This window comes from Alosa pseudoharengus, unplaced genomic scaffold (genome assembly GCF_046254945.1).
Source record: "Alosa pseudoharengus isolate Yale_2024_CS ecotype anadromous, Long Island Sound unplaced genomic scaffold, YU_APseudo_1.1 YU_APseudo_1.1_scf_15, whole genome shotgun sequence".
In the NCBI taxonomy this organism is placed as follows: Eukaryota; Metazoa; Chordata; class Actinopteri; order Clupeiformes; family Clupeidae; genus Alosa; species Alosa pseudoharengus.
In genome coordinates, this window is record NW_027468620.1 from 37,986,739 (window position 1) to 38,011,084 (window position 24,346).

A 24,346-nucleotide genomic window follows, 5' to 3' on the forward strand; every position below is an offset into this window, starting at 1 on the left:
ACTATCATCTGACAGTTTCCATTACGACTGTGTGTTTTTAAGTGGTGAAAATGTGAATGACACGATATCCCACCATGCATTTCGGTTGTGGGCATGCCCAGTGGAATTTGACAAGTACTTCGTCTCAGCAGCAGCACACTGGTCAGTGGCTAGGAGACATACGAAAGTCATCTGGCTGAAAATGAAGTCCGAATAAAGAAAGTAGCCTTCCGTCATGATAGGTATGTGAGTAGGCACGACACAAGTGACGTTCATGTGCTATTTGGTAATTGACATAGCTCGTGTGTCCTCGTGCATGAGTGTGCTAGCTAGTAAGTTATTTCAGTGAACTTGGACGTTCACTTCTCTTAATGTTCATATTCGTAGCAGCCCATATCTTGACTATCTGTAGCAAGGACTTAGTGCCCTCCGCTTAGTCATTCCAGCATGACAGTTCAAGTAACGTGTCAGTGACTAATATGTTCCAACGCCGAACTGCAGGCGGCAGGGAAATCTTCTGGGACGTCTCATGAAGTTTTGCCACCATATGTTATGTAAATACGGACACGGGCAGTTTAGATAACGACAACAGGAACTAATGCTGTTGTAGTCTATAGTTGTCATAACAGAGCTCCAATCTGGTGTGTTTAGGTTTAGTGGAAACAGCATGAAGTGATTCTTGCAGTAGAAGATGATGACCTAAGCCTTGTTTGTAAACAACAGAATGCCATGTGATAAATAATAGGAAGCTAAATAAATAAACAAATAACTATATAGCCTGCTTACAATTACTGGTTAAATGAAATATCAGATTACTTTTACATTTTTTACATTTAATCATTGTGCTTCGTGCTGAGTAAGTGTTTAAAAGTGAGTTTAGAAGTGAGTACCTCCTGATTTGTGATTTTCGACCCAGGACCTGATCGCAGCTTGTGCTTAGGGTTGATCATGAGGGCTGTGAGAACATAAGATAGACACCAGGATTAGGCCTTCCGATGCGGTTGTAGGCTACATAAACGTGTCTCTTGCCGTTCCCTTCATGTGTTTTATCACAATGCTGTCTGCCCTCATGGACAGTAGCTCCGTGATGTCTGCATCTTTCCAGGTCGGAGATTTTCTGGACAGCACTATGCAACTCCATCATGACTCTGGCATTTAAGTCAGATGTAAGTGCCCCTACCACACAGACGCACAAAAGAAACGTCACCAACACGCCCTCTCACTAGGTGTGAATTTTAGCCGCATGTTCTATGCTTCGTTCAGACACAGCACATTTACATAATATCCAGAGGAAATACTAGGGGGGGGAGCAGTAAAACAACTGACTAAATTCGGACTTCCATGACCGGTTATGTCGTTTAGATATACGGCCCCGTTTAACATCCGCAGAACCTCCGGTCTTACACGTATGTCTGAAAGGGCTTTGTGTGTCTATAGTGATGGATGGGAAATCGCTCCATGTGCCTCAATACTGTGAGCAACTCTGTGTGTGTGTGTGTGTGCCAATGGGAAATTGGTCCTAATGCTTCAAAACTGTCACCAGATCTGTGTGTGTGTGTGTGTGTGTGTGTGTGTGTGTGTGTGTGTTGATAGGAAAATCAGTCCTAATGCCTCAACACTGTCAGCAGCTTCTCGCTGTCACTCAGAGGAAACAGCTCAAAGATGTAGCCCAGTCGGGACCATGAGCTGGCCAATCCTAGGTGTGTGCATGTGTGTGCGCGCGTGCGTGTGTGTGTGATTGAGGATCAGCTCAGGGCAGACGGGTCTAGAGTGGTAAATGCCATTATTGATCAGGGGTCAGGATTCTAAAGACTAGCTCTCATCGACTGCTTAGATGCTCTGCATTTATTTCCATAACCACTGCAGTGGGAAATACTTATTTATTTGTTTATTTCTATAACCACTGCAGTGGGAAATACTTATTTATGTGTTTATTTCCATAACCACTGCAGTGGGAAATACTTATTTATCATAACCACTGCAGTGGGAAATACTTATTTATGTGTTTATTTAGGCTGGCAGTTCTCTCCAAAGGGGCTGACAGATGTCTGTTATGATGTCTGTTATGACGTCTGTTATGATGTCTGTTATGACGTCTGTTATGACGTCTGTTATGATGTCTGTTATGACGTCTGTTATGACAGGCCTGTGTCCCTGGTACAGCTCAAGGGCACAACGGCAGCAGTCAGGAATTGAACCCACATCTTTTCTGGCTACTGCATGCACCACCCACTAGAACCAGAACTCCTGCTACTGACTACAGCAAATAATTGTATTTATCCACCGCCTTTGGACCGGAGAGAGAGAGTGAGAGGACTAGTTGTGACTAGGACTAGGACTAGAGTGGTGGTATGATGAGGAGAGAGAGAGAGAGAGAAAGAAAGAATGGAGAGGGAGAGAGAAGAGAGGAAAGGAAAATGCAGACACATTGCATGTTCCCGGTTAGAACCCAACAAGCTTATCGGTGGGCCGATATTATGGGCTGATATTAGGCATTTTAAAAACTATCGCTATTGGCATTTATAATGGGCAATAAATTTAATTTAAAAAGGGAAAAACTGACGAAACATGCTTCAACCATGCTATGAGTGTTGGTGTTGCATAGTACGCTTCAACCATGTTATGAGTATTGGTGTTGCATAGTACGCTTCGACCATGTTATGAGTATTAGTGTTGCATAGTTTGTCCACCAGAATGCCCATTTCAAGGCAGTGCCTCTCCTGGCCATCTCCTCCTCATCTTCTGTGCCACCATAGGGAATGTTTATGAGGATAGGCAAAGCTGCCATCATAGGGAATGTTTATGAGGATAGGCGGAGCTGCCACCATAGGGAATGTTTATGAGGATAGGCAAAGCTGCCACCATAGGGAATGTTTATGAGGATAGGCAAAGCTGCCACCATAGGGAATGTTTATGAGGATAGGCGGAGCTCTTCTGTGCACCAAACATGCACCATAGGGAATGTTTATGAGGATAGGCAAAGCTCTTCTGTGCACCAAACATGCACCATAGGGAATGTTTATGAGGATAGGCAAAGCTCTTCTGTGCACCAAACATGCACCATAGGGAATGTTTATGAGGATAGGCAAAGCTCTTCTGTGCACCAAACATGCACCATAGGGAATGTTTATGAGGATAGGCAAAGCTGCCACCATAGGGAATGTTTATGAGGATAGGCAAAGCTCTTCTGTGCACCAAACATGCACCATAGGGAATGTTTATGAGGATAGGCAAAGCTCTTCTGTGCACCAAACATGCACCATAGGGAATGTTTATGAGGATAGGCAAAGCTGCCACCATAGGGAATGTTTATGAGGATAGGCAAAGCTCTTCTGTGCACCAAACATGCACCATAGGGAATGTTTATGAGGATAGGCAAAGCTCTTCTGTGCACCAAACATGCACCATAGGGAATGTTTATGAGGATAGGCAAAGCTGCCACCATAGGGAATGTTTATGAGGATAGGCAAAGCTCTTCTGTGCACCAAACATGCACCATAGGGAATGTTTATGAGGATAGGCAAAGCTCTTCTGTGCACCAAACATGCACCATAGGGAATGTTTATGAGGATAGGCAAAGCTGCCACCATAGGGAATGTTTATGAGGATAGGCAAAGCTCTTCTGTGCACCAAACATGCACCATAGGGAATGTTTATGAGGATAGGCAAAGCTCTTCTGTGCACCAAACATGCACCATAGGGAATGTTTATGAGGATAGGCAAAGCTGCCACCATAGGGAATGTTTATGAGGATAGGCAAAGCTGCCACCATAGGGAATGTTTATGAGGATAGGCGGAGCTGCCACCATAGGGAATGTTTATGAGGATAGGCAAAGCTGCCACCATAGGGCATGTTTATGAGGATAGGCAAAGCTCTTCTGTGCACCAAACATGCACCATAGGGAATGTTTATGAGGATAGGCAAAGCTGCCACCATAGGGAATGTTTATGAGGATAGGCAAAGCTCTTCTGTGCACCAAACATGCACCATAGGGAATGTTTATGAGGATAGGCAAAGCTCTTCTGTGCACCAAACATGCACCATAGGGAATGTTTATGAGGATAGGCAAAGCTGCCACCATAGGGAATGTTTATGAGGATAGGCAAAGCTGCCACCATAGGGAATGTTTATGAGGATAGGCGGAGCTGCCACCATAGGGAATGTTTATGATGATAGGCAAAGCTGCCACTATAGGGCATGTTTATGAGGATAGGCGGAGCTCTTGGAAAGGACAGAACTCAGAGACGCTGCAACCTGGCCTCTGGCCACCTCTCATATCTTAGAAGACAAATATTGTCAATATTGGCAATTCAAAGCCAAGACACAAAGCAAGATGCAATGCTACTTAACATTGGACAGAGGGTTTGTCTTAGCAGACTACCTTACAAATATAAAAGACACAAACTTAAGGAAAACACTAACCAAATATGGTAACACTTTACTTGACGGGTGAGTTCATAGCACATTCATAGCAGCTGTCATAAACTGCACATAAAGCATTCATGACTGTTTCATGAGACATGACTCAACATTCATACCAAACCTTTTATGAATGTGGAAGACAGAACGACGACAGCTTGTCAAAATAAAAGTCCAACATTGTATTTGTGTAACCTGGATACCATTAATTTAATCTCTTCAGCCTTTGTAAATATGTCATGAATATCTTATGAAGTCTACATCAAATGTCACTTTACTATACAAGTTGTGAAGTATTCGTAATCACTGAGTTTAACACTGGGAGGTAAACTAGCCTACATTCAGCTGACCCGTATTTGTGTAACCTGGAACGGTTGGACATTCCCAGTAGCAAAAGATGAGAAATCATCTGCAAAGGTTACATCATAAAACAAATACATTTTTATGAAACAAAAATTATTTGCTTGACCATGTTCTGTCTTTTTGGCACTGGAGTAGGCCTAGCCCATGGGTCATTCCGTGTCAAATCACCCAGTGGCTGGCAGGTCACCCTCTCCCAAAAAATCTGAAAAAAATCACAGGTGTTTGTAGACCAAACCTATGCATAAATCTTAAATAGTATATCTGCATCACTAATGGTTCCAAAACTACAGCCCTTTGAAGTTTCAAGTAATTTTAAGCATCATGGTGAACAATCCTTTTTGTTCAACTTCCAACATTATTGGCTCTTTTGGTATTTCACACACATTAGTGAAACTATGTGAATAGAAGTACATTTTCCTGTTGAATTAAACAATCCAATCAAATCAGGTGTATCTTGTGTAATCCCCCCTCTGCAAAGCTCTGAAAATGGCTATAAATTCATTATGTGAAAAAACATCACCACCTTTGAGAGCTTCTCATTCAAAAAGTATGTGACACAAATTCATCAGATTTTTTTCCCACTCATGTATGGATTATAAGGTCATGTCCATGCATTAACTTTGGTTGTTAACATTATCATATTGTCAGAGCATTTTTATTAAATTGGGCTTGATTTTCAAAAAGCCCGTTTTTATCTTCTCATTTCACCACTTGGACAGTTAACAGGATTTTTTTTAATTTTACCATATATCATTCTGAGTTTCTTCATTGAGATAAGATTTTTTACAAATATTGTCTATAAATCCACTGAATTTGTACTTTATCTGCAGTACCACTTTTAATACAATGGAAGTCAATGGAAGAGTAAGAGAGTCACTTGTTTGCTGCACATATCCAATCATAGTTTAATTTCTCCAAATAATTATTGCAACATTAACAACATACTACTACTCATACATAAATCTTATCTAGAGAAAATAAACTGATCAAGTAAATTATACACACATAAGACTGACTGGTCATCATACATGCAGCAAGAGGATTTAGCATAATTACCATCTTTGTAACGAGTTTTCTACACCAGCTTCAACCTATCAGTGCCTATGTGAGCACTTTAATAATTACATGCCAGCTGGTTAGGCAAAGTCTATATCTATTGTCATATGCATGGGATGCAGTCCTCTGTGATACACAGACAAAGAGCATCAAGATGGAGATCAGTGCTTTGTCTCCATGTGATCTGGGAAAGAAGTTGGAAAATGAATGTCATAAAGGAACATATTTAAGTAAAAAGGGGTTTCTCAAATTCAGTGCATTGTCAGATGCAATACTAACGAGTTTTCATCTTTTTACGAATGTCTCTTGGATCCACGAGTCCTCAAACCTTGTTATGAATACTTGTGATGGAAACACACATTGTCATCTTCATCAAGTGAAATACCTTGATGAACTGAATTTTAGAAACCCATTGTTTCTTGAATATGTTCCTTTATGACATTAATTCTCCAACTTCTTTCCCAGATCACATGGAGACAAAGCACTGATCTCCATCTGGATGCTCTTTGTCTGTGTATCACAGAGGACTGCATCCCATGCATATGACGATGGATATAGACTTTGAACCAGCTGGCTAGTAATTACTTAAAGTACTCACATAGGCACTGATAGGTTGGAGCTGGTGTAGAAAACTTGTTACAAAGATGGTAATTATGCTAAATCCTCTTGTATGATGCATGTACGATGACCAGTCAGTCTTATGTGTGTATAATTTACTTGATCAGTTTATTTTCTCTAAATAAGATTTATGTATGAGTAGTAGTATGTTGTTCATGTTGCAATAATTATTTAAAGCAATTCAACTATGAACCATAAACTGTGTGTTTAGATTGGATATGTGCAGCAAACAAGTGACTCTCTTACTCTTCCATTGACTTCCATTGTATTAAAAGTGCACCACGTGTGGTGCAAAGTGGTACTGCAGATCCAGTACAAATTCAGTGGATTTATAGACAATATTTAAAAAAAATCTTATCTCAATGAAGAAACTCAGCAACAAGCCCAACTTTTGGGCAGATGATCCTCACATACAGAATGATATATGGTAATATTTTAAAAAAAATCCTGTTAACTGTCCACATGGTGAAATGAGAAGATGAAAACAGGCTTTTTGAAAATCAAGCCCAATTTAAAAAATGCTCTGAAAATATTACAATTATAACAACCAAAGTTAATGCATGGACAGGACCTTATAATACATACATGAGTAGGAAAAAAAATCTGATGAATTTGTGTCACATACTTTTTGAATGAGAAGCCCTTAAAGGTGATGATGTCTTTTCACATTATGAATTTATAGCCATTTTCAGAGCTTTCCAGAGGGGAAATTACACAAGATACGTCTGATCCGATTGGATTTTTTAATTCAACAGGAAAATGTACTTCTATTCACATAGTTTCACTAATGTGTGTGAAATACCAAAAGAGCCAATAATGTTGGAAGTTGAACAAAAAGGATTGTTCACCACAATGCTTAAAATGACTTGAAGTTTCAAAGGGTTGTAGTTTTGCAACGATTAGTTATCCAGATATACTATTTAAGATCTATGCATGGATTTGGTCGACAAACACCTGTGATTTTTTTCAGATTTTTTCGGAGAGGGTCACCTGCCAAATTGTGCTGAAATTGGGTGACTTCACACGGAATGACCCCCATTGATTCAGATGTGACGTGATCAGGTAAGAGGTTTGGACCAAAAACGGCATTGCTGCTTTGCGACTTTGGACTTTTATTTTGACAAGCTCTCATTGTTCTGTCTCCCACATTCATGAAAAGTTTGGTATGAATGTTGAGTCATGTCTCATGAAACAATCATGAATGCTTTATGTGCACTTTATGACAGCTGCTATGAATGTGTTGAACTCACCCCTCAAGTAAAGTGTTACCCCAAATATAGACTCAGTGAGCACAGATTAGCCATTGAAACTGGGAGACACAAAAAAACATGGCTCCCAAGTAATGAACGCCTATGCCAGCAGTGCAGAGACAGTGTTGTCGAGACAGAGCTACACTTTCTGACCGAGTGCAACTCATTTCAGTCAGTTCGTGATCTCTACTTTCCAAAATTTGATGAGAAACACCCTGGATTTAATTCTTTAACAAACCTAAATAAACTACCATACTTGCTAGGAGAAAAAAAGGACAGCAGTCTCATAGCTGCACAATATGTGTTCACCTGCCACCAGCTGAGGGACAATGAGTGACACACACACACGCACACACACACACATGTGCAAACATGCTGATGAACTCACATACAACCACATACACATGCAGGCAGTCACCATACTGCTCTCAATGAACTCTCATTAATACCATTTAATGAAACGATATAAAACTAAGTACTATTGTTCACAAATCTCAGTGAAGTAGTATGTTTATACAAATGTATCAGTTTAAAGTATATGTATATGTTCCGTCTCTGTAATTAGTGTAATTAATTTGGGGCAGCCGTGGCCCACTGGTTAGCACTCTGGACTTGTAACCGGAGGGTTGCCGGTTCGAATTGAAGTGCCCTTGAGCAAGGCACCTAACCCCTCACTGCTCCCCGAGCGCCGCCGTTGTAGCAGGCAGCTCACTGCGCCGGGATTAGTGTGTGCTTCACCTCACTGTGTGTTCACTGTGTGCTGTTTGTGTTTCACTAATTCACCGATTGGGTTAAATGCAGAGACCAAATTTGCCTCACGGGATCAAAAAAGTATATATCCTATCCATTATTGTTGTTATGTTATGAGAGAGAGAGAAAATTGTGAGAGGCGACAGAAACTGATGCTGAGGGGTGTGTGTGCGTGTGTATGTGTTTTTTGCCTGTGTGTGTGAGTGGGCCTGAGTTGTCTTGAGCTGTGGGATTATTTACTCCTGGTGTTGGGAGTCCAAGGAGAGAATAAATTGCTATTGATTTTTGGTTCGTTAGCGCTAAGTGTCTTTCCTGCCTGTGGAGTCGCCGAGGCAGGAGAATAATTCTCTCTAATGTGGATCCACATTTGTCTTCCTGTGTCTCGAATCTCTCAAAGTCCACACACACACACACACGATATGCACGCACACACAAATACGCACGCATGCACACACACATACGCACGCACGTTATGCACGCACACACACACACACACATTATGCACGCACGCACACACACACACACACACAATATGCACGCGCACACACATATACGCACGCATGCATGCACACACTTGAACTTGTAGGTGATATTTAGGGAGTGAGAGTTGCTGTGGGAGGACACAAAGGTGTTGTTAATGCATGCAAGTGCTACTATGCCTTGATTGGACCAAACTGAAATGATACTATGCACTACAGGCTTCAATGGAATAGTGTTGTCACGATACCAAAATTATTGTTTCGATACCGATACCAGTTCAATAGGGCTGGGACAACGTGTCGACGATGACGTCGACGCAAAAATACGTCAACGCAAAATATGCACGTCGATACGTTAAGCATAATGTGTGCCGCTAAATATTTTTAATTTTACACCTTCAGTGTTTCCCATAAGTTGACTAATCTGTGGCTGGGGGCCACGAAATCATTGAGCTGTGCTTTTCACGCACGCAGCCTTTCCTCGCCCCGGCCACTCTCTCTTGTAACGAGCCCGCTGCCCCTCCTCTGCATGTGCATTTAACAAAATATTCACGAGTGTTGAAGGATTGTTGTTGCCACATAGAAGCATTGCATAGAACACGGCGGGCTAAATTGCTATTAAATCAGCTTAGCATCGTGACCATGCTGCGCAAATGTGTTCAAAACTGCTGCATTAAAGTTAACTCTACTTAGTTTGGTCTCCTCAATGTACTATGTTGTGATGAGACCTTAGCAAAGTTATGCAATCAAGCAGTATCTCAAAGCTAACGTTAGTTTAGCATGCTTACAGCTGTTTGTCAATTTCGTTATTCATGCAGGGCTCATGCAGACACTGAATGTTTGCAAAATCCCGATGTAAATGGAAAAGTGTTTTCCAAGACTCAAAAGTGCTTGTCCCAAGGAGAAGTACGAACTGTTATTTGAACTAACTACGTTATGAATTGCATCCACATATCAGCAGCGGTTTAACTGTGTTAATGTTAATTGCAAGGATTCCCTCACGAACGTCGTCTTAAAGTGACAGGCACTCAATTAGACCTATACACTACTGAACTGAACTGAATGCTACCTCTGACTAAGAATGCATTACTTTGCACTTGTATAGTCTTTTATTTTGGAATCTTAAGAGCAATAAACATATATTCCAATGTTAAGGAGTTCATGTTTTTTTTCATTCAGATATGTAAATCAACATGTATAAGTTGCTATTAGTCAATTAATGGGGAGATAATCGATAATCGAATCGAAATCGAATCGGACTGAAAAAATGAATCGTTAGATTAATCGATGCATCAAAAAATAATCGCTAGATTAATCGTTTAAAAAATAATCGTTTGTCCCAGCCCTACAGGTCAAGAATTGTGATTTCGATACTTCTTCAATACTTTTAAAAAAATGTATTTGATTTGGGGGCCCCCACCCACGCCATCAGTAATATTGAATATAGTGTGATCACCACACCAGTGGCCATCCTAGATTCTGCTTGACTCTCCACACACACACAAACACATACGGAAAATGATGGCTTATGTCATATGTTTCTATTTGATATATTTTGGAATTCATATAAAGTTATTTTGTTATAATGTATAGTATTTTATAATCTGCATAATTATTAGTGGCTAAAAAAATGTAATTTGAATACTTCATATTGATTTTTAAAGTATTACACTTAGGCATAACTTTAATGTGGTGTGTAGGGCTAATTGAGTGCACATTGGTTGTGTATAGGTGTAATTGAGTGCCTGTCACTTTAAGAAATACTTGAGAGTAGCTTTCAGCCTCACGGTTTTAGGCTAGTAAATTATAATAGTTGCGCAAAGTGCGTAAGGATATGTGGATGCAATTCATTATGTTTTCTATGTCATTAGATAAAATAAATGTTCAAAAAACTAATAACATCTTTCTGGGATCATAGAAGAGAAGTGTCTTGCAATGTTCATTAATGATTTTAGTGACCACTCCACAAATGACAGACATGACCTTAGCTAGCGAGATAGCAACGAGCTCTCCAGATGTAAAAGTTTGCCATGGTTGCGTAGCCTATTTCTAAATGACGTTAAACCCAATAGAAGGCCTAAATGATCTAAATCCCATAGCCTAGGTAGGTTAGCAACACAAATTTGAAGATGCAAGTGAGCAAATCAACTTGATATTAGCCTATTATTAAGTGTTACAACAGCAATGTCTCGCTGTTTATGGCATGACAGCTGCACAGTGCACATACGTGTGTGTGGAGAAAAGACGCACAGAACACAGACACGGGAGGAGGCACTAAAAGCATGCCTTGCACACACGCATGTTACTTCAAAAAAACACGGTCATTCTTAAAAGTATCGATAAAATTAGGCATCGTGACATTTTTAATTTCAGGGTATTGCGATACTTTTGTAGTATCGGTGCACTGTGCAACACTACAATGGAACTGGTTAAGTAGACAATGTCTCCATGGTTACTCAGGCAAGCGCGTGATTTAAAGTTTCATATTGGAGGCAGAATTTTAGAATATTAGCGGCCCATATCATAGAGACAATTTTGACTTCTCCACACACACACACACACACACACACACACACACAGACACACACACACACACACACACACACACACACACACCTGTCTCTGTCTCTTGGGCTTTGGTCAGTTGAAAGCATGCTTGGCTATTGGCTATTTTAGTTGAAGCAGTCATTTTGATTCCTCAGGTCTCTCACAGCTTTATCTAAGACTCTGATATGTCTTTTTATTTCCTAGTTTCCCCGTTATTGGTTTCACTGGAGGCACTGATGGAGCTGAGGGGAGACAGACAGAGAGAGAGAGAGGGAACGAGAGAGAGAGAGGGAAGGGGAGAGAGAGAGAGAGAGAGGGAACGAGAGAGAGAGAGAACGAGAGAGAGAGGGAACGAGAGAGAGAGGGAACGAGACGCAGAATGGACAGTGAGGTAGAACGGAGGGTAACGGAGACCTTGAGAAATCTGGGCTTTGGCGAATCCTGGCAGAAAGGAAATTGGCATGTCACTCACAGGTTTTCATATCTTCCAACCAGCTGTCATATAAGAGAGAATGAGAGAAGAGGGAAATAGACAGAGAAAGAGAAGGAGAAGAGAGGGATAGAGATGGGGAGAAGAGAGGGATGGAGATGGGGAGAAGAGAGGGATGGAGATGGGGAGAAGAGAGGGATAGAGATGGGGAGAAGAGAGGGATGGAGATGGGGAGAAGAGAGGGATAGAGATGGGGAGAAGAGAGGGAGAAGAGAAGATGGAGAGAATGAGAGAAGAGAGAAATAGACAGAGGAAAGGAAGGGGAAGGGAGAGATTGACAAAGAGATGGATAGAGAAGAGTTAGAGAATAGAGTAGAGAAGAGAGTGGTGTATGGAGGTAGAGATGAAGGTAGAGAAGAGAGTGGTGTATGGAGGTAGAGATGAAGGTAGAGAAGAGAGTGGTGTATGAAGGTAGAGATGAAGGTAGAGAAGAGAGTGGTGTATGAAGGTAGAGAAGAGAGTGGTGTATGGAGGTAGAGATGAAGGTAGAGAATAGAGTGGTGTATGGAGGTAGAGAATAGAGTGGTGTATGGAGGTAGAGATGAAGGTAGAGAAGAGAGTGGTGTATGGAGGTAGAGATGAAGGTAGAGAAGAGAGTGGTGTATGGAGGTAGAGATGAAGGTAGAGAAGAGAGTGGTGTATGAAGGTAGAGATGAAGGTAGAGAAGAGAGTGGTGTATGGAGGTAGAGATGAAGGTAGAGAATAGAGTGGTGTATGAAGGTAGAGATGAAGGTAGAGAAGAGCGTGGTGTATGAATGTAGAGATGGAGGTAGAGAAGAGCGTGGTGTATGAATGAAGAGATGGAGGTAGAGAATAGAGTGATGTATGGAGGTAGAGAATAGAGTGGTGTATGAAGGTAGAGATGAAGGTAGAGAAGAGCGTGGTGTATAAATGTAGAGATGGAGGTAGAGAATAGAGTGGTGTACATGTATGAGGGAAGAGAATCCCTGTGTGGACTCTGAGCTGCGTCAGTCTGACTGGTCCACAGAATCAACAGCAGCAGCATCAGCAGCAGCAGCAGCATCAGCATCAGTGCTGGAGTCTGATTGCAACAGGCAAGAAGGCCTCAGGAGAGAGAGGACCAGGATAAGAACTGGATCACTGTCACTCAGCATGCACACACACACACACGCACACACGCACGCACACACGAGCGCACACACACACACACACACACACAAATAGGCCTTCCTATCGCCATCGTCTTCAGGAAAGCAGGCCCCAGCCCCCTGTAATGTCACAATAGTATGTGAATGTGTGTCCATGTGTGAGTCTGTGCCTCTTGTGTGAAATTAGGCATTTATGTGTGTGTGTATGTGTGCGAGCATGTGCATTTTTGTGTGAAAGTAGGCAGTTTTGCACTTGTGTGTGTGTGTGTGTGTGTGTGTGTGTGTGTGTGTGTGTGTGTGTGCTCTCTCTAACTAGAGGACTCCTCCAGTGCACTGATTCAAGGTCACTCCGCCCTGTGATTTAGAGGAGGCAGGAAATGGAGAGTGTGTTGGTGTGTGTCTGAGAGTGTGTAAGTGTTTCAGTCCTTATGACGCCATTAGAGTTCAGACACCACTGATAAATGGCAAGCTCAGAAGAGTGTCTGTGTGTGTGTGTGTGATATGAGTAGGCCCCAGGTGTGTGTGTGTGTGTGTGTGTGTGTGTGTGTGTTGATATGTGTAGGCCCCATGTGTGTGTGTGTGTGTGTGTTCTGATATGAGTAGGCCCCAGGTGTGTGTGTGTGTGTGTGTGTGTGTGTGTGTGTGTGTGTGTGTGTGTGTGTTCTGATATGAGTAGGCCCCAGGTGTGTGTGTGTGTGTGTGTGTGTGTGTGTGTGTATTGATATGGGTAGGCCCCAGGTGTGTGTGTGTGTGTGTTGATATGTGTAGGCCCCAGGTGTGTGTGTGTGTGTGTGTTCTGATATGAGTAGGCCCCAGGTGTGTGTGTGTGTGTGTGTGTGTGTTCTGATATGAGTCTTTGCAATCCTGTTTCCCTGACTGGCTCCCTTTGATGCGCACACCTTCAGTTAATGCTTTATTTATCACTGTGCGAGTGTGTGTGTGTGTGTGTGTGTGTGTGTGTGTGTGTGTGTGCGGGTGTGTGTGAGTGTGTGTGAGTGCGTGTGTGTGTGAGAGAGAGAGAGAGAGTTAATGCTTTATTGTTTAGCCAATGATTAGCCCCAGAATAATTTCACGCTTCACTTGGCCAGGCTCCGAGTGGCCACCACCAAGTCGCCTCCATCTCCCTCTCCTGCAGAATTAAAACCCCACCTAACTGTGTGTGTGTGTGTGTGTGTGTGTGTGTGTGTGTGTGTGCTGGGCAGGCTCCAAACAGCCACCACCAAAAGACCAGTCGCATCCATCTCTCTCTCCCTCATCCCACCTTACCCCACCTTACTGTGTGTGTGTGTGTGTGTGTGTGTGTGTGTGTGTGTGTGTGTGTGTGTGTGTGTGTGTGTGTGTGTGTGTGTGTGTGTGTGTGTGTGTGTGTGTGTGTGTGTGTGTGTGTGTGTGTGTGGTCGGTTCGGTTGGTTGATTTTTTTTATTTATTTTTTTTAACTGGCTGCAGCCTAAGTTAGAGTGTTGTCTCCACAGTTTAACATGTGTGTGTGTGTGTGTGAATGTTTTTGTGTCTTGGCATACATGCTTGACGTGACTAGTGCTGCCACTAGCGACTCATTTTCTAACGACTGATCTTTCGACCAATAGAGTGTCCCAGTAACCTCCGTTTTACTTCCGCTACAAGGGACCTGTCTTTCAAAAAAATATGAACGGGAGTTAATGGAGAGATAACAATTATTTTTTGGTCCAGTTTGAATTGTGCCACGAATTTCACATATGATGTGTGTGAATTTAAAAGATAATTTTTTCACGTCAAGAAAGTACTGTTGCTCGATAGACTTCAAAAGTTATGTTGGTTTTGTGCGAATCGACTCAGTGGACTACATCTCTCATCTCGAACGATGTACGTCACCAACGTAATGAAACGATAAGATTAGCTGTTATGCTAGTTAACGGTTGCATCTTGCTGCCTGCTATGTCACTTAACAGTATGTAATGTACAGTCTATGGACGAATACAACTTACCTGATGTGTTAAATCCTCTGACTCATGGTATTTTCATCGGCAAGGAAAGCCCAATTAAGACCTGTTGCTGGTATGCTTGTAGTGTGGCTGTGAATGAGCTAACGTCACTAGCGCGACTGATGGGTTTGTAGTCTTTGGAATTACGATCTTTCACAATGTTGTAATTCAATAGTTACGAAACAAACTGCAAATGTCTTTACATGAAAAATTGTATTTAAAATTGACCAACATCATATGGGTAATTCAAGGCACAAGTCAACCGGGACCAGAAAATAATTTATTTTTCGCCATAGACTGGCGTTCAAAATTTTTTGAAAGATAGGTCCTATGGAGGCAAACGGAAGTGGCGTCACTGGGACACTCTATTTTTCGATTAGTCGACCAATCTAAACGACTGATTTTTTTAAAAATCAAATGTTTGTTATTTCGTTGTATTTTATTTTGAACTCAACTGAAGGGCCAAAACATAAAATATATATCACCCTACCTTTGTTAAGTAAACTGTTTTCATTAAGTAAACTGTTCAAATACATTATGTATTAAAAAAAAAAAAAAAACATTTTAAAATGCTACCCTCAGATCTAATGTCAGACCTTTGATAGAATTGATTTGTATGCCAGTGTTGCCATGGACATAGACAATGTTCAATGTTTGTGACCGGTCATGTTAGACATCATTTTAGCATGGAAGAATATGGCAAAATGACCATGAATACTTGAAGAATGCTTTCACTTTTGTTGAGGACAAAAAGGAGCAGAAACCACAGTGTGTGGTGTGCAGTTAATTACTGCCTACTATCATAGACAACCCTGTCAAGAAGGCTAGCCTACTTTGAAAGGCGACAGGAGTTGAGGACTTTGCAAATGAGCCTAACATCAGCATGTTCCAAACAAGTAGGCTACAGGCACTTTGCCCGTCTTACCACATAGGTTACCTCACTTTATCAGTTGGCTTGAACGCTAAAAAATATGCGATTGTTGATATCACAGGCGGTGTCATGTTCGTTTTAACGTTTTTTTTGTATGAATGAATAAACGACACGCTGTTGTGAGACTCTCTTCACTTTATTTATTGCAATTTCCACAATACTATACGAGTCTGGACTAGCGTAACCTACTAGCTTAGCTCCCCCCACTTAGCTCTGCCTAATAATGAATCTCGCTGAAAGCAGATAGGCACGCACCTTTGCTACTCGCATCTACACTTGCGTGCACGGCCGGGTTTAAAACATGACTGCTAAAGTGTAAGTAGCCTGTTTAACATCCAAAGACAGTCATTGTTCTCCTCAAGAGTTACCAACATAGAGTTAATAACATTTCGCCGTTTGAGATGGGAGACCAAAAAGAAATAGGCGGTCAATAGTAAAAGGACTCGTCGACTAAATTGCCGTCGACTAATTTTCATGGTCGATTACGTTGACTAAGTCCACACGGCGGCAACACCAGACGTGACATTGGGGGTGTGGCTATATTGTCGATTCCACCTTTGAGTTCAAAGTTTGAGATTGAGATGTAATTTCGATTGATTTTCGACTTAAAATCAAAATCGTGACACCCCTAATTAAAACCCAACCTCACTGACTGTGTGTGTGCATCTGTGTGGTGTTTATGTGTGTGAATTAAAACCTCACCTTACTGTGTGTGTGAATTAAAACCTAGAGAGATGGAGAGAGAGAGAAGAGGAAATGGGGGAAGAGAGGGATAGGGAGATGGAGAGAGAGAGAGAGAGAAGAGGAAATGGGGGAAGAGGGGATAGAGAGATGGAGAGAGAGAAGAGGAAATGGGGGAAGAGAGGGATAGAGAGATGGAGAGAGAGAAGAGGAAATGGGGGAAGAGAGGGATAGAGAGATGGAGAGAGAGAAGAGGAAATGGGGGAGGAGAGGGATAGGGAAGAAGACGGTGTGTGACATTGTGATGATGTCACGGGCGTGGGCCAGAGACGAACACTGATATGAGCTGAATGCACACGCACACACACACACACACACACACACATGCACGCACCATCATAATCAAGCTGGAGCAGGGCTGTAGGCTAGAACGTATTCAATCAGTGATATCTACACACACACACATGTGAGGCCTGTCCCTTAACTTCCTTCTGATTGGTTATAGTGTGTGGTATTGTTAGGCTAATGGATATACAATCTGTTGTGTGGGCGGATGAGTTGAAATCCATTCTCATGGTGGCCGAGGGAGAGAAGGCTTTAGATAACAACTGATTACGGAATAATGACACAGGCCTGAATCATCACACACACACACACACACACAGATACACCATGGTCACACACTTTCAGGCCTGGAGCTGTCGACAGGTGAGCTAAAACTAACCGTGACCACTCATGCAGAAACGGTGTGTGTGTGTGTGTGTGTGTGTGTGTGTGTGTGCGCGCACGCTCCTGGGGAAATTGCCTGGCCTGTCACACACAGCATCTTTCTCATCAGGTGAATAGTGATATCATATCCCACAGTGACAGGGTTGGTGTGTGTGTGTGTGTGTGTGTGTGTGTGTGTGTGTGTGTGTGTGTGTACATGAAAACCAGTAACTGTCCAACAGCTCTACTATTATTATCTCAAGCTAAAGTGACAGGTTATGAGGCAGGTGTGTGGGTGTGTGTGAGCGTGGGTGTGTCTGTGTGAGTGTCTATTTGTGTGTGTGAGTGTCTATTTGTGTGTGTGTGTGTGTCTATTTGTGTGTGTGTGAGTGTCTATTTGTGTGTGTGTGTCTATTTGTGTGTGTGTGTGTGTGTGTGTGTGTGTGTGTGTCTATTTGTGTGTGTGTGTGTGTCTATTTGTGTGTGTGTGAGTGTCTATTTGTGTGTGTGTGTCTATTTGTGTGTGTGTGTGTGTGTGTGTGTGTGTGTGTGTGTGTCTATTTGTGTGTGTGTGTGTGTGAGTGTCTATTTGTGTGTGTGTGTCTATTTGTGTGTGTGTGTGTGTCTATTTGTGTGTGTGTGTGTGTCTATTTGTGTGTGTGTGTGTGTGTGTGTCTATTTGTGTGTGTGTGTCTACTTGTGTGTGTGTGTGTGTGTCTATTTGTGTGTGTGTGAGTGTCTATTTGTGTGTGTGTGTGTCTATGTGTGTGTGTGTGTGTGTGTGTGTGTGTGTGTGTGTCTATTTCTGTGTGTGTGTGTGTGTGTGTGTGTGTGTGTGTCTATTTGTGTGTGTTTGAGTGTCTATGTGTGTGTGTGTGTGTGTGTGTGTGTGTGTGTGTCTATTTGTGTGTGTGTGTGTGTCTATTTGTGTGTGTGTCTATTTGTGTGTGTGTGTGTGTCTATTTGTGTGTGTGTGAGTGTCTATTTGTGTGTGTGTGTCTATTTGTGTGTGTGTGTGTGTCTATTTCTGTGTGTGTGTGTGTGTGTGTGTGTGTGTGTGTGTGTGTGTGTGTCTATTTCTGTGTGTGTGTGTGTGTGTGTGTGTGTGTGTGTCTATTTGTGTGTGTGTGTGTGTGTGTGTGTGTGTGTGTGTCTATTTGTGTGTGTGTGTGTGTGTGTCTATTTGTGTGTGTGTGTGTGTGTGTCTATTTGTGTGTGTGTGTGTGTCTATTTGTGTGTGTGTGTGAGTGTCTATTTGTGTGTGTGTGTCTATTTGTGTGTGTGTGTGTGTGTGTGTGTCTATTTCTGTGTGTGTGAGTGTCTATGTGTGTGTGTCTATTTGTGTGTGTGTGTCTATGTGTGTGTGTGTGTGAGTGTCTATTTGTGTGTGTGTGAGTGTCTATGTGTGTGTGTGTGTGTCTATGTGTGTGTGAGTGTCTATGTGTCTATGTGTGTGTGTGTGTGTGTGTGTGTGTGCGTGTGAGTGTCTATGTGTGTGTGTGTGTGTGTCTATGTGTGTGTGTGTGTGTGTGTGTGTGTGTGTGTGTGTGAGTGTCTATGTGTGTGTGTGTGTGTGTGTGTGTGTGTGTGTGTGTCTATGTGTGTGTGTGTGTGTGTCTATGTGTGTGTGTGTGTGTGTGTGTGTGTGTGTGTGTGTGTCTATGTGTGTGTGTGTGTGTGTGTGTGTGTGTGTGTGTGTGTGTCTGTGTCTATGTGTGTGTGTGTGTGTGTCCATATCTGTGACGGTCCTGTGGCATCCTCTCCATCAGATGTGTACTATCTCTCTCTCTCTCCATCAGATGTGTACTATCTCTCTCTCTCCATCAGATGTGTACTATCTCTCTCTCTCCCCTCACCTGCCCGCCTTGCACATGAGCACCACCTAATTACTTCTGTGCTCACTGTTAGGGTGTGTGTGTGTGTGTGTGTGTTTAATTACATTTAAGAAGGTTTTAACACCCCCCCCCCCCCAATCCCTGCTTCAGCTGAGTGTTTCTCTTCTCTTGCTCAAGAGACTGTTTGGTATGGATGCATTAGCTACCGGGTGTGTGTGTGTGTGTGTGTGTGTGTGTGTGTGTGAGTGAGGCTGTTTGGTATGGATGCATTGACTGACGTTTTATCAGTGGAAGAGCTTTATATGCAAATGAATTAATATGAATTTAAATGTTTTTTCACTTTTTGTTTGTATCTGGTAATCAGTTGTTCTCAAACTTTTTGTGTTCCTGAGGAATGCTGGATCAGTTGTTCTCAAACATTCTGTATTCCTGAGGAATGCTGAATCAGTTGTTCTCAAACGTTCTGTATTCCTGAGGAATCCTGTATCAGTTGTTCTCGAACGTTCTGTATTCCAGAGGAATGCTGGATTGGTGTGAGACTCTTCAGTCTGGCGCAACGGCACCTTAGAATGTGAGGGTTCTAGACCTAGTGGAATGTAAGATTCTACAGGTAAAGCCCATGGGGTTCTAAATTCAGCTGAATATAATGTGAGGGGTTCTAGAGTCATTGGAATGTAATATGTAAGGTTCTAAAGACAGTGGTTTGTAATGTGATTTGTGGGGTTCTAGAGCCCATGGAATGTAATGTGTAAGGTTTTAAAGACAGTGGTGTGTAATGTGAATTGTCGGGTTCTAAAGACAGTGGAATGTAATGTGATTTGGGGGATTCTAGAGTCTGTGGAATGCAATGTGATTTGTGGGGTTCCAAAGACAGTAACATGTAATGTGATTTGTTGAGTTCTAGAGTCTGTGGAATGTAATGTGTAGGGTTCTAAAGACGGTGGCATGTAATGTGATTTGAGGGGTTCTAGAGTCTGTCGAATGTAATGTGTAGGGTTCTAAAGACTGTGGCATGTAATGTGATTTTAGGGGTTCTAGAGTCTGTGGAATGTAATGTGTAGGGTTCTAAAGACTGTGGAATGTAATGTGTGTGATGTGAAAGCCAGTAAAATGTAGTGTATAGTAGAGCCCGACCGATAAAGGATTTTGAAGGCCGATACCGATACAAATATTTGTTGATTTAAAAATCCGATATTCCAATATATCGGCCGATATATATATATTTTTTAGAAACGCCCAACAAAACATTAACAGATTTCCCTAAGATTAGTTATTTGTAGTTATTTATGAGTATTGACTAAAATAATATGATATTGCATTTTAAAAACAAACTTGTTTATTTTTAAATAATATTGTCACAGTGGAACATCGAAATATATTAAAGTTCTGATAAATACAATGTATAAAAATAGAAACTTAAGATATGAAACTTAGTCTTTTGAACAAAAACACAATAACAAGAACAACCAAATCAAAGTTACCAGTATTAAAAGACTTGGTAAGCTTCATAAATATAACTTTGAACTAAGACTTAATAATTACAAAAAAGAATGATGACATTATTACTATCATTTGTATTATTAAACAAGATAAAGGTCACTCCTAAATGTTTGTGTGCGTGTGTAATAATTAGTCCCTATTGCCTTATAAGAATTACAATGTCAGCTTGCTTATCCCTTTACCTGCACTTTTAAAATTATTTCCATCAAGCTACATCAAACCATTTTCAATCATCAGTTGCTGCCTGCCTTCTAAAACCTACTATTTAGTGATCTAAATCCATTATGTAACTTGTTAATGCTGCGGCTGAACGACAGTCTGAAACGCACACTTGGCGTCATTGGATTTCACGTGTAAAAGAAAAGCTAACTTTTATGCACAAGCTACGTTTTGCACAAGCTACGTTTGATACTTTTTCTCTATGTCTAAATGTTCACTCCTCGCACGTCCAACTTACATTTTACAATGCAGGGACTGTAACTACAGATATACTAGTTATAAATACAGGAATCATTACTTTATTTAGGCAGAATAAGTTCGTTGTGGTTTCCAAGCTCATTAATGTTAACGTTAGCGGTCTTCCACTGATATTCATGGCATTAGCTAGCTTTGTGGTTAGCTAGTCTATGATGAGCCATAATTTAGCAATGGATAACGCCATACTGCAAATTGTAAAACATACGCTTTCAAAATAACAGGCCGGGGAGAGATGATACGTCTCACTGCTATAACTGTCACGCTATTAAAGAAATACATCTTCAGTCAAATTGTCAAAAGTTAAAAGGACAGACAGTCAACTACACTGTAACAACGTAACGTAATTACTAGCTAATTCCGCTTCACTCTTGGCTTATTTACCAGCAGCAAAACTGGACATTGTTGTCACGAATTTTGTCATGCTTATTTGAGTTAAGAGAACTGATGGGGATGTTCTTTTAATTGTTATTCAAGCAATGTATGTCTCGTGACCAAATCACCATGAACACACTTCACTGATGATCTCACTCGCGGATAACTGGTTCTCTCTGCCCGACTCTGGCTGGATCAGCAGGTTGCAGGATGTGTGGCGCCGCTGGCGCGTTATACACGAGTGTTGCCAGCAGGGACGGTGTAGAGTGCCCTCTGGTGGACAAACTATACAACGCCAACACTCATGACATGGTTGAAGGGTGTTTCGTCCGTTTTTATTTTATTTTTAAAATATTCATTTATCGGCCATTATAAATGCCGATACCGATAGTTTGGAAAATGCCTAATATCGGCCGATAATATCGGCCCGATCGGTGGTTGAAATATTCCCAAAACACAAATACCGCAAAATAATGTCTGTTATTAAAAAATAAAATGCTATTTTAAGTTCAAGTTCAAGTTTATTGTCATATGTATAGTAAGCCTACAATACAATGAAATGCATTTTGCTCCATCCCTCACATGCAGTATAACAGACAAGGAGACATACAACAGACAAAACAATAGACAAAAACAGACATAAAGTGCATAGTGCAAGACAGAAAGTGCATCAGCTATTCAACAATCTGACCGCCTGTGGGAAAAAACTATTACTGAGACGGGTGGTGCTGGATTTAATGCTCCGGTAACGCCTCCCGGATGGTAGAGAACAGAGCATGAGCGGGATGATTGGGGTCTTTAATAATGCAATCAGCTTTTCTCTTGCAGCGAGAAGTGTAAATGTCGTGGAGATCAGGTACGTTAATGTCAATAATCCTGGCTGCTGACTTGACAACTCTTTGCAATTGTTTGCGGTCATGGGAGGTTGTGTTCCCGTACCACACTGTGATGCAAAAAGAAAGAACGCTCGTTTTATTGCATTCAACAAAGTAATTGCAGAGGAGGTCAGCCATAAAAGGGTTTCAACATATGACATAACCACCAACATGCGATGTGCTGTGAATCTGTGACACTGCAGATATCAATAGAGATAGATTGGTTGTCAGCGGTGAAAACGGCATTCTATGCAACAGTATTATAATTTAGTAGCTACTAGCTATGATGTACCTTAAGTAGCAATGATGCAACAGAAAAAGAATGCAGCGCTAGTTTAAAAGTAGTTAGTTTGAGCGTGAGGTTTGTAACACACCTTACACCTAAACCAACCCACACTTGACTGGTGCAACCAGCCGGCTGCAGGCGTGTAGACTTGGTGTGCAGAACAGAATAACTTGGGGCAGCTCTTCTCCCATTGGCCCACTCTCAGCAGCTCTTCTCCCATTGGCCCACTCTCAGCAGCTCTTCTCCCATTGGCCCACTCTCAGCACGTCTGCTCTCATTGGCCCACTCTCAGCAGCTCTTCTCCCATTGGCCCACTCTAAGCAGGTCTGCTCTCATTGGCCCACTCTCAGCAGCTCTTCTCCCATTGGCCCACTCTCAGCAGCTCTTCTCCCATTGGCCCACTCTAAGCAGGTCTGCTCTCATTGGCCCACTCTCAGCAGCTCTTCTCCCATTGGCCCACTCTCAGCAGCTCTTCTCTCATTGGCCCACTCTCAACAGCTCTTCTCCCATTGGCCCACTCTCAACACGTCTGCACTCATTGGCCCACTCTCAGCAACTCTGCTCTAGGGCTGGGACAACGCGTCGACATAATCGATGACGTCGACGAAAAAAATATGTTGACGCAAAATATGCGCGTTGATTCGTCAAGCATTGCTGTCAAATATTTTTAATTTTAAATTAAAGATAAGATAAAATCCTTTCCATTGAGCTGCGCTTATTACACACACAGCCTTTCCTTGCCCCGCCCGCTCTCTCTCTCATAACGAGCCCGCTCTCTCTCTCATAACGAGCCCGCTCTCTCTCTCATAACGAGCCCGCTCTCTCTCTCATAACGAGCCCGCTCTCTCTCTCAGCTCTCTCTCTCATAACGAGCCCGCTGCCCCTCCTCTGCATGTGCATTTAACAAAATATTCACGATTGTTGAAGGATTGTTGTTGCCACATAGAAGCATTGCAAAGAACACGGCGGGCTAAATTGCTATTAAATCCGATTAGCATCTTGACCATGCTGCGCTAATTTGTTCAAAACTGCTGCATTGAAGTTAACTCTGCTAAGGTCTTATCACACCATAGTACATTGAGGAGAATAAACTAAGTTAAGTTATGGAATCAAGCAGTATCTCAAAGCCTACGTTAGAATACTGTTTGGATGTTGAGTTTAGCATGCTTACTTACAGCTGCTTGTCAATTTCGTTACTCATGCAGGGCTCATTTTATTGACTCTGACACTGAATGTTTGCAAATCCCGATGTAAGTGTTTTCCAAGACTCAAAAGTGCTTGTCCCAAGGAGAAATATGAACCGTTATTTGAACTAACTACGTTATGAATTGCATCCACACATCAGCAGCCTTTTAACTGTGTACAAAAGTGTTACAATTGCAAGGGTTCCCTCACGAACGTCTTAAAGTGACAGGCACCCAATTAGACCTATACACTGAACTTTAGGGGTGTAACGGTACACAGAAGTCACGGTTCGGTTCATACCTCGGTTCGGACATCACGGTTCGGTACGAGTTCGGTACAATGGAGGGAAAAGCAAAACAAAAATGCAGAAAGCATTTTTTTTATTGTGCATGTCTCAGGCTGTACCACCTAGTGTCATACAGTCTCTTCCCTGAGCTATCTGCAACAGCCTGAAGTGTGTAAGATATAGGCTA

At 41.9% G+C, this 24,346-nt stretch overlaps 1 protein-coding gene across 1 annotated transcript in view; it reads left to right on the forward strand.

The window, feature by feature from the left end:
• The first annotated feature begins 123 nt into the window (after positions 1-123).
• The window catches only part of prkn (parkin RBR E3 ubiquitin protein ligase), a 106,400-nt gene continuing 82,177 nt past the window's right edge, over positions 124-24,346 (forward strand). The window contains exon 1 of the mRNA XM_076286387.1: positions 124-221. Within this exon, the coding sequence (XP_076142502.1) occupies positions 215-221 (7 nt within the window). The 5' untranslated portion in view covers positions 124-214. The remainder of the gene's footprint in view (positions 222-24,346) is intronic.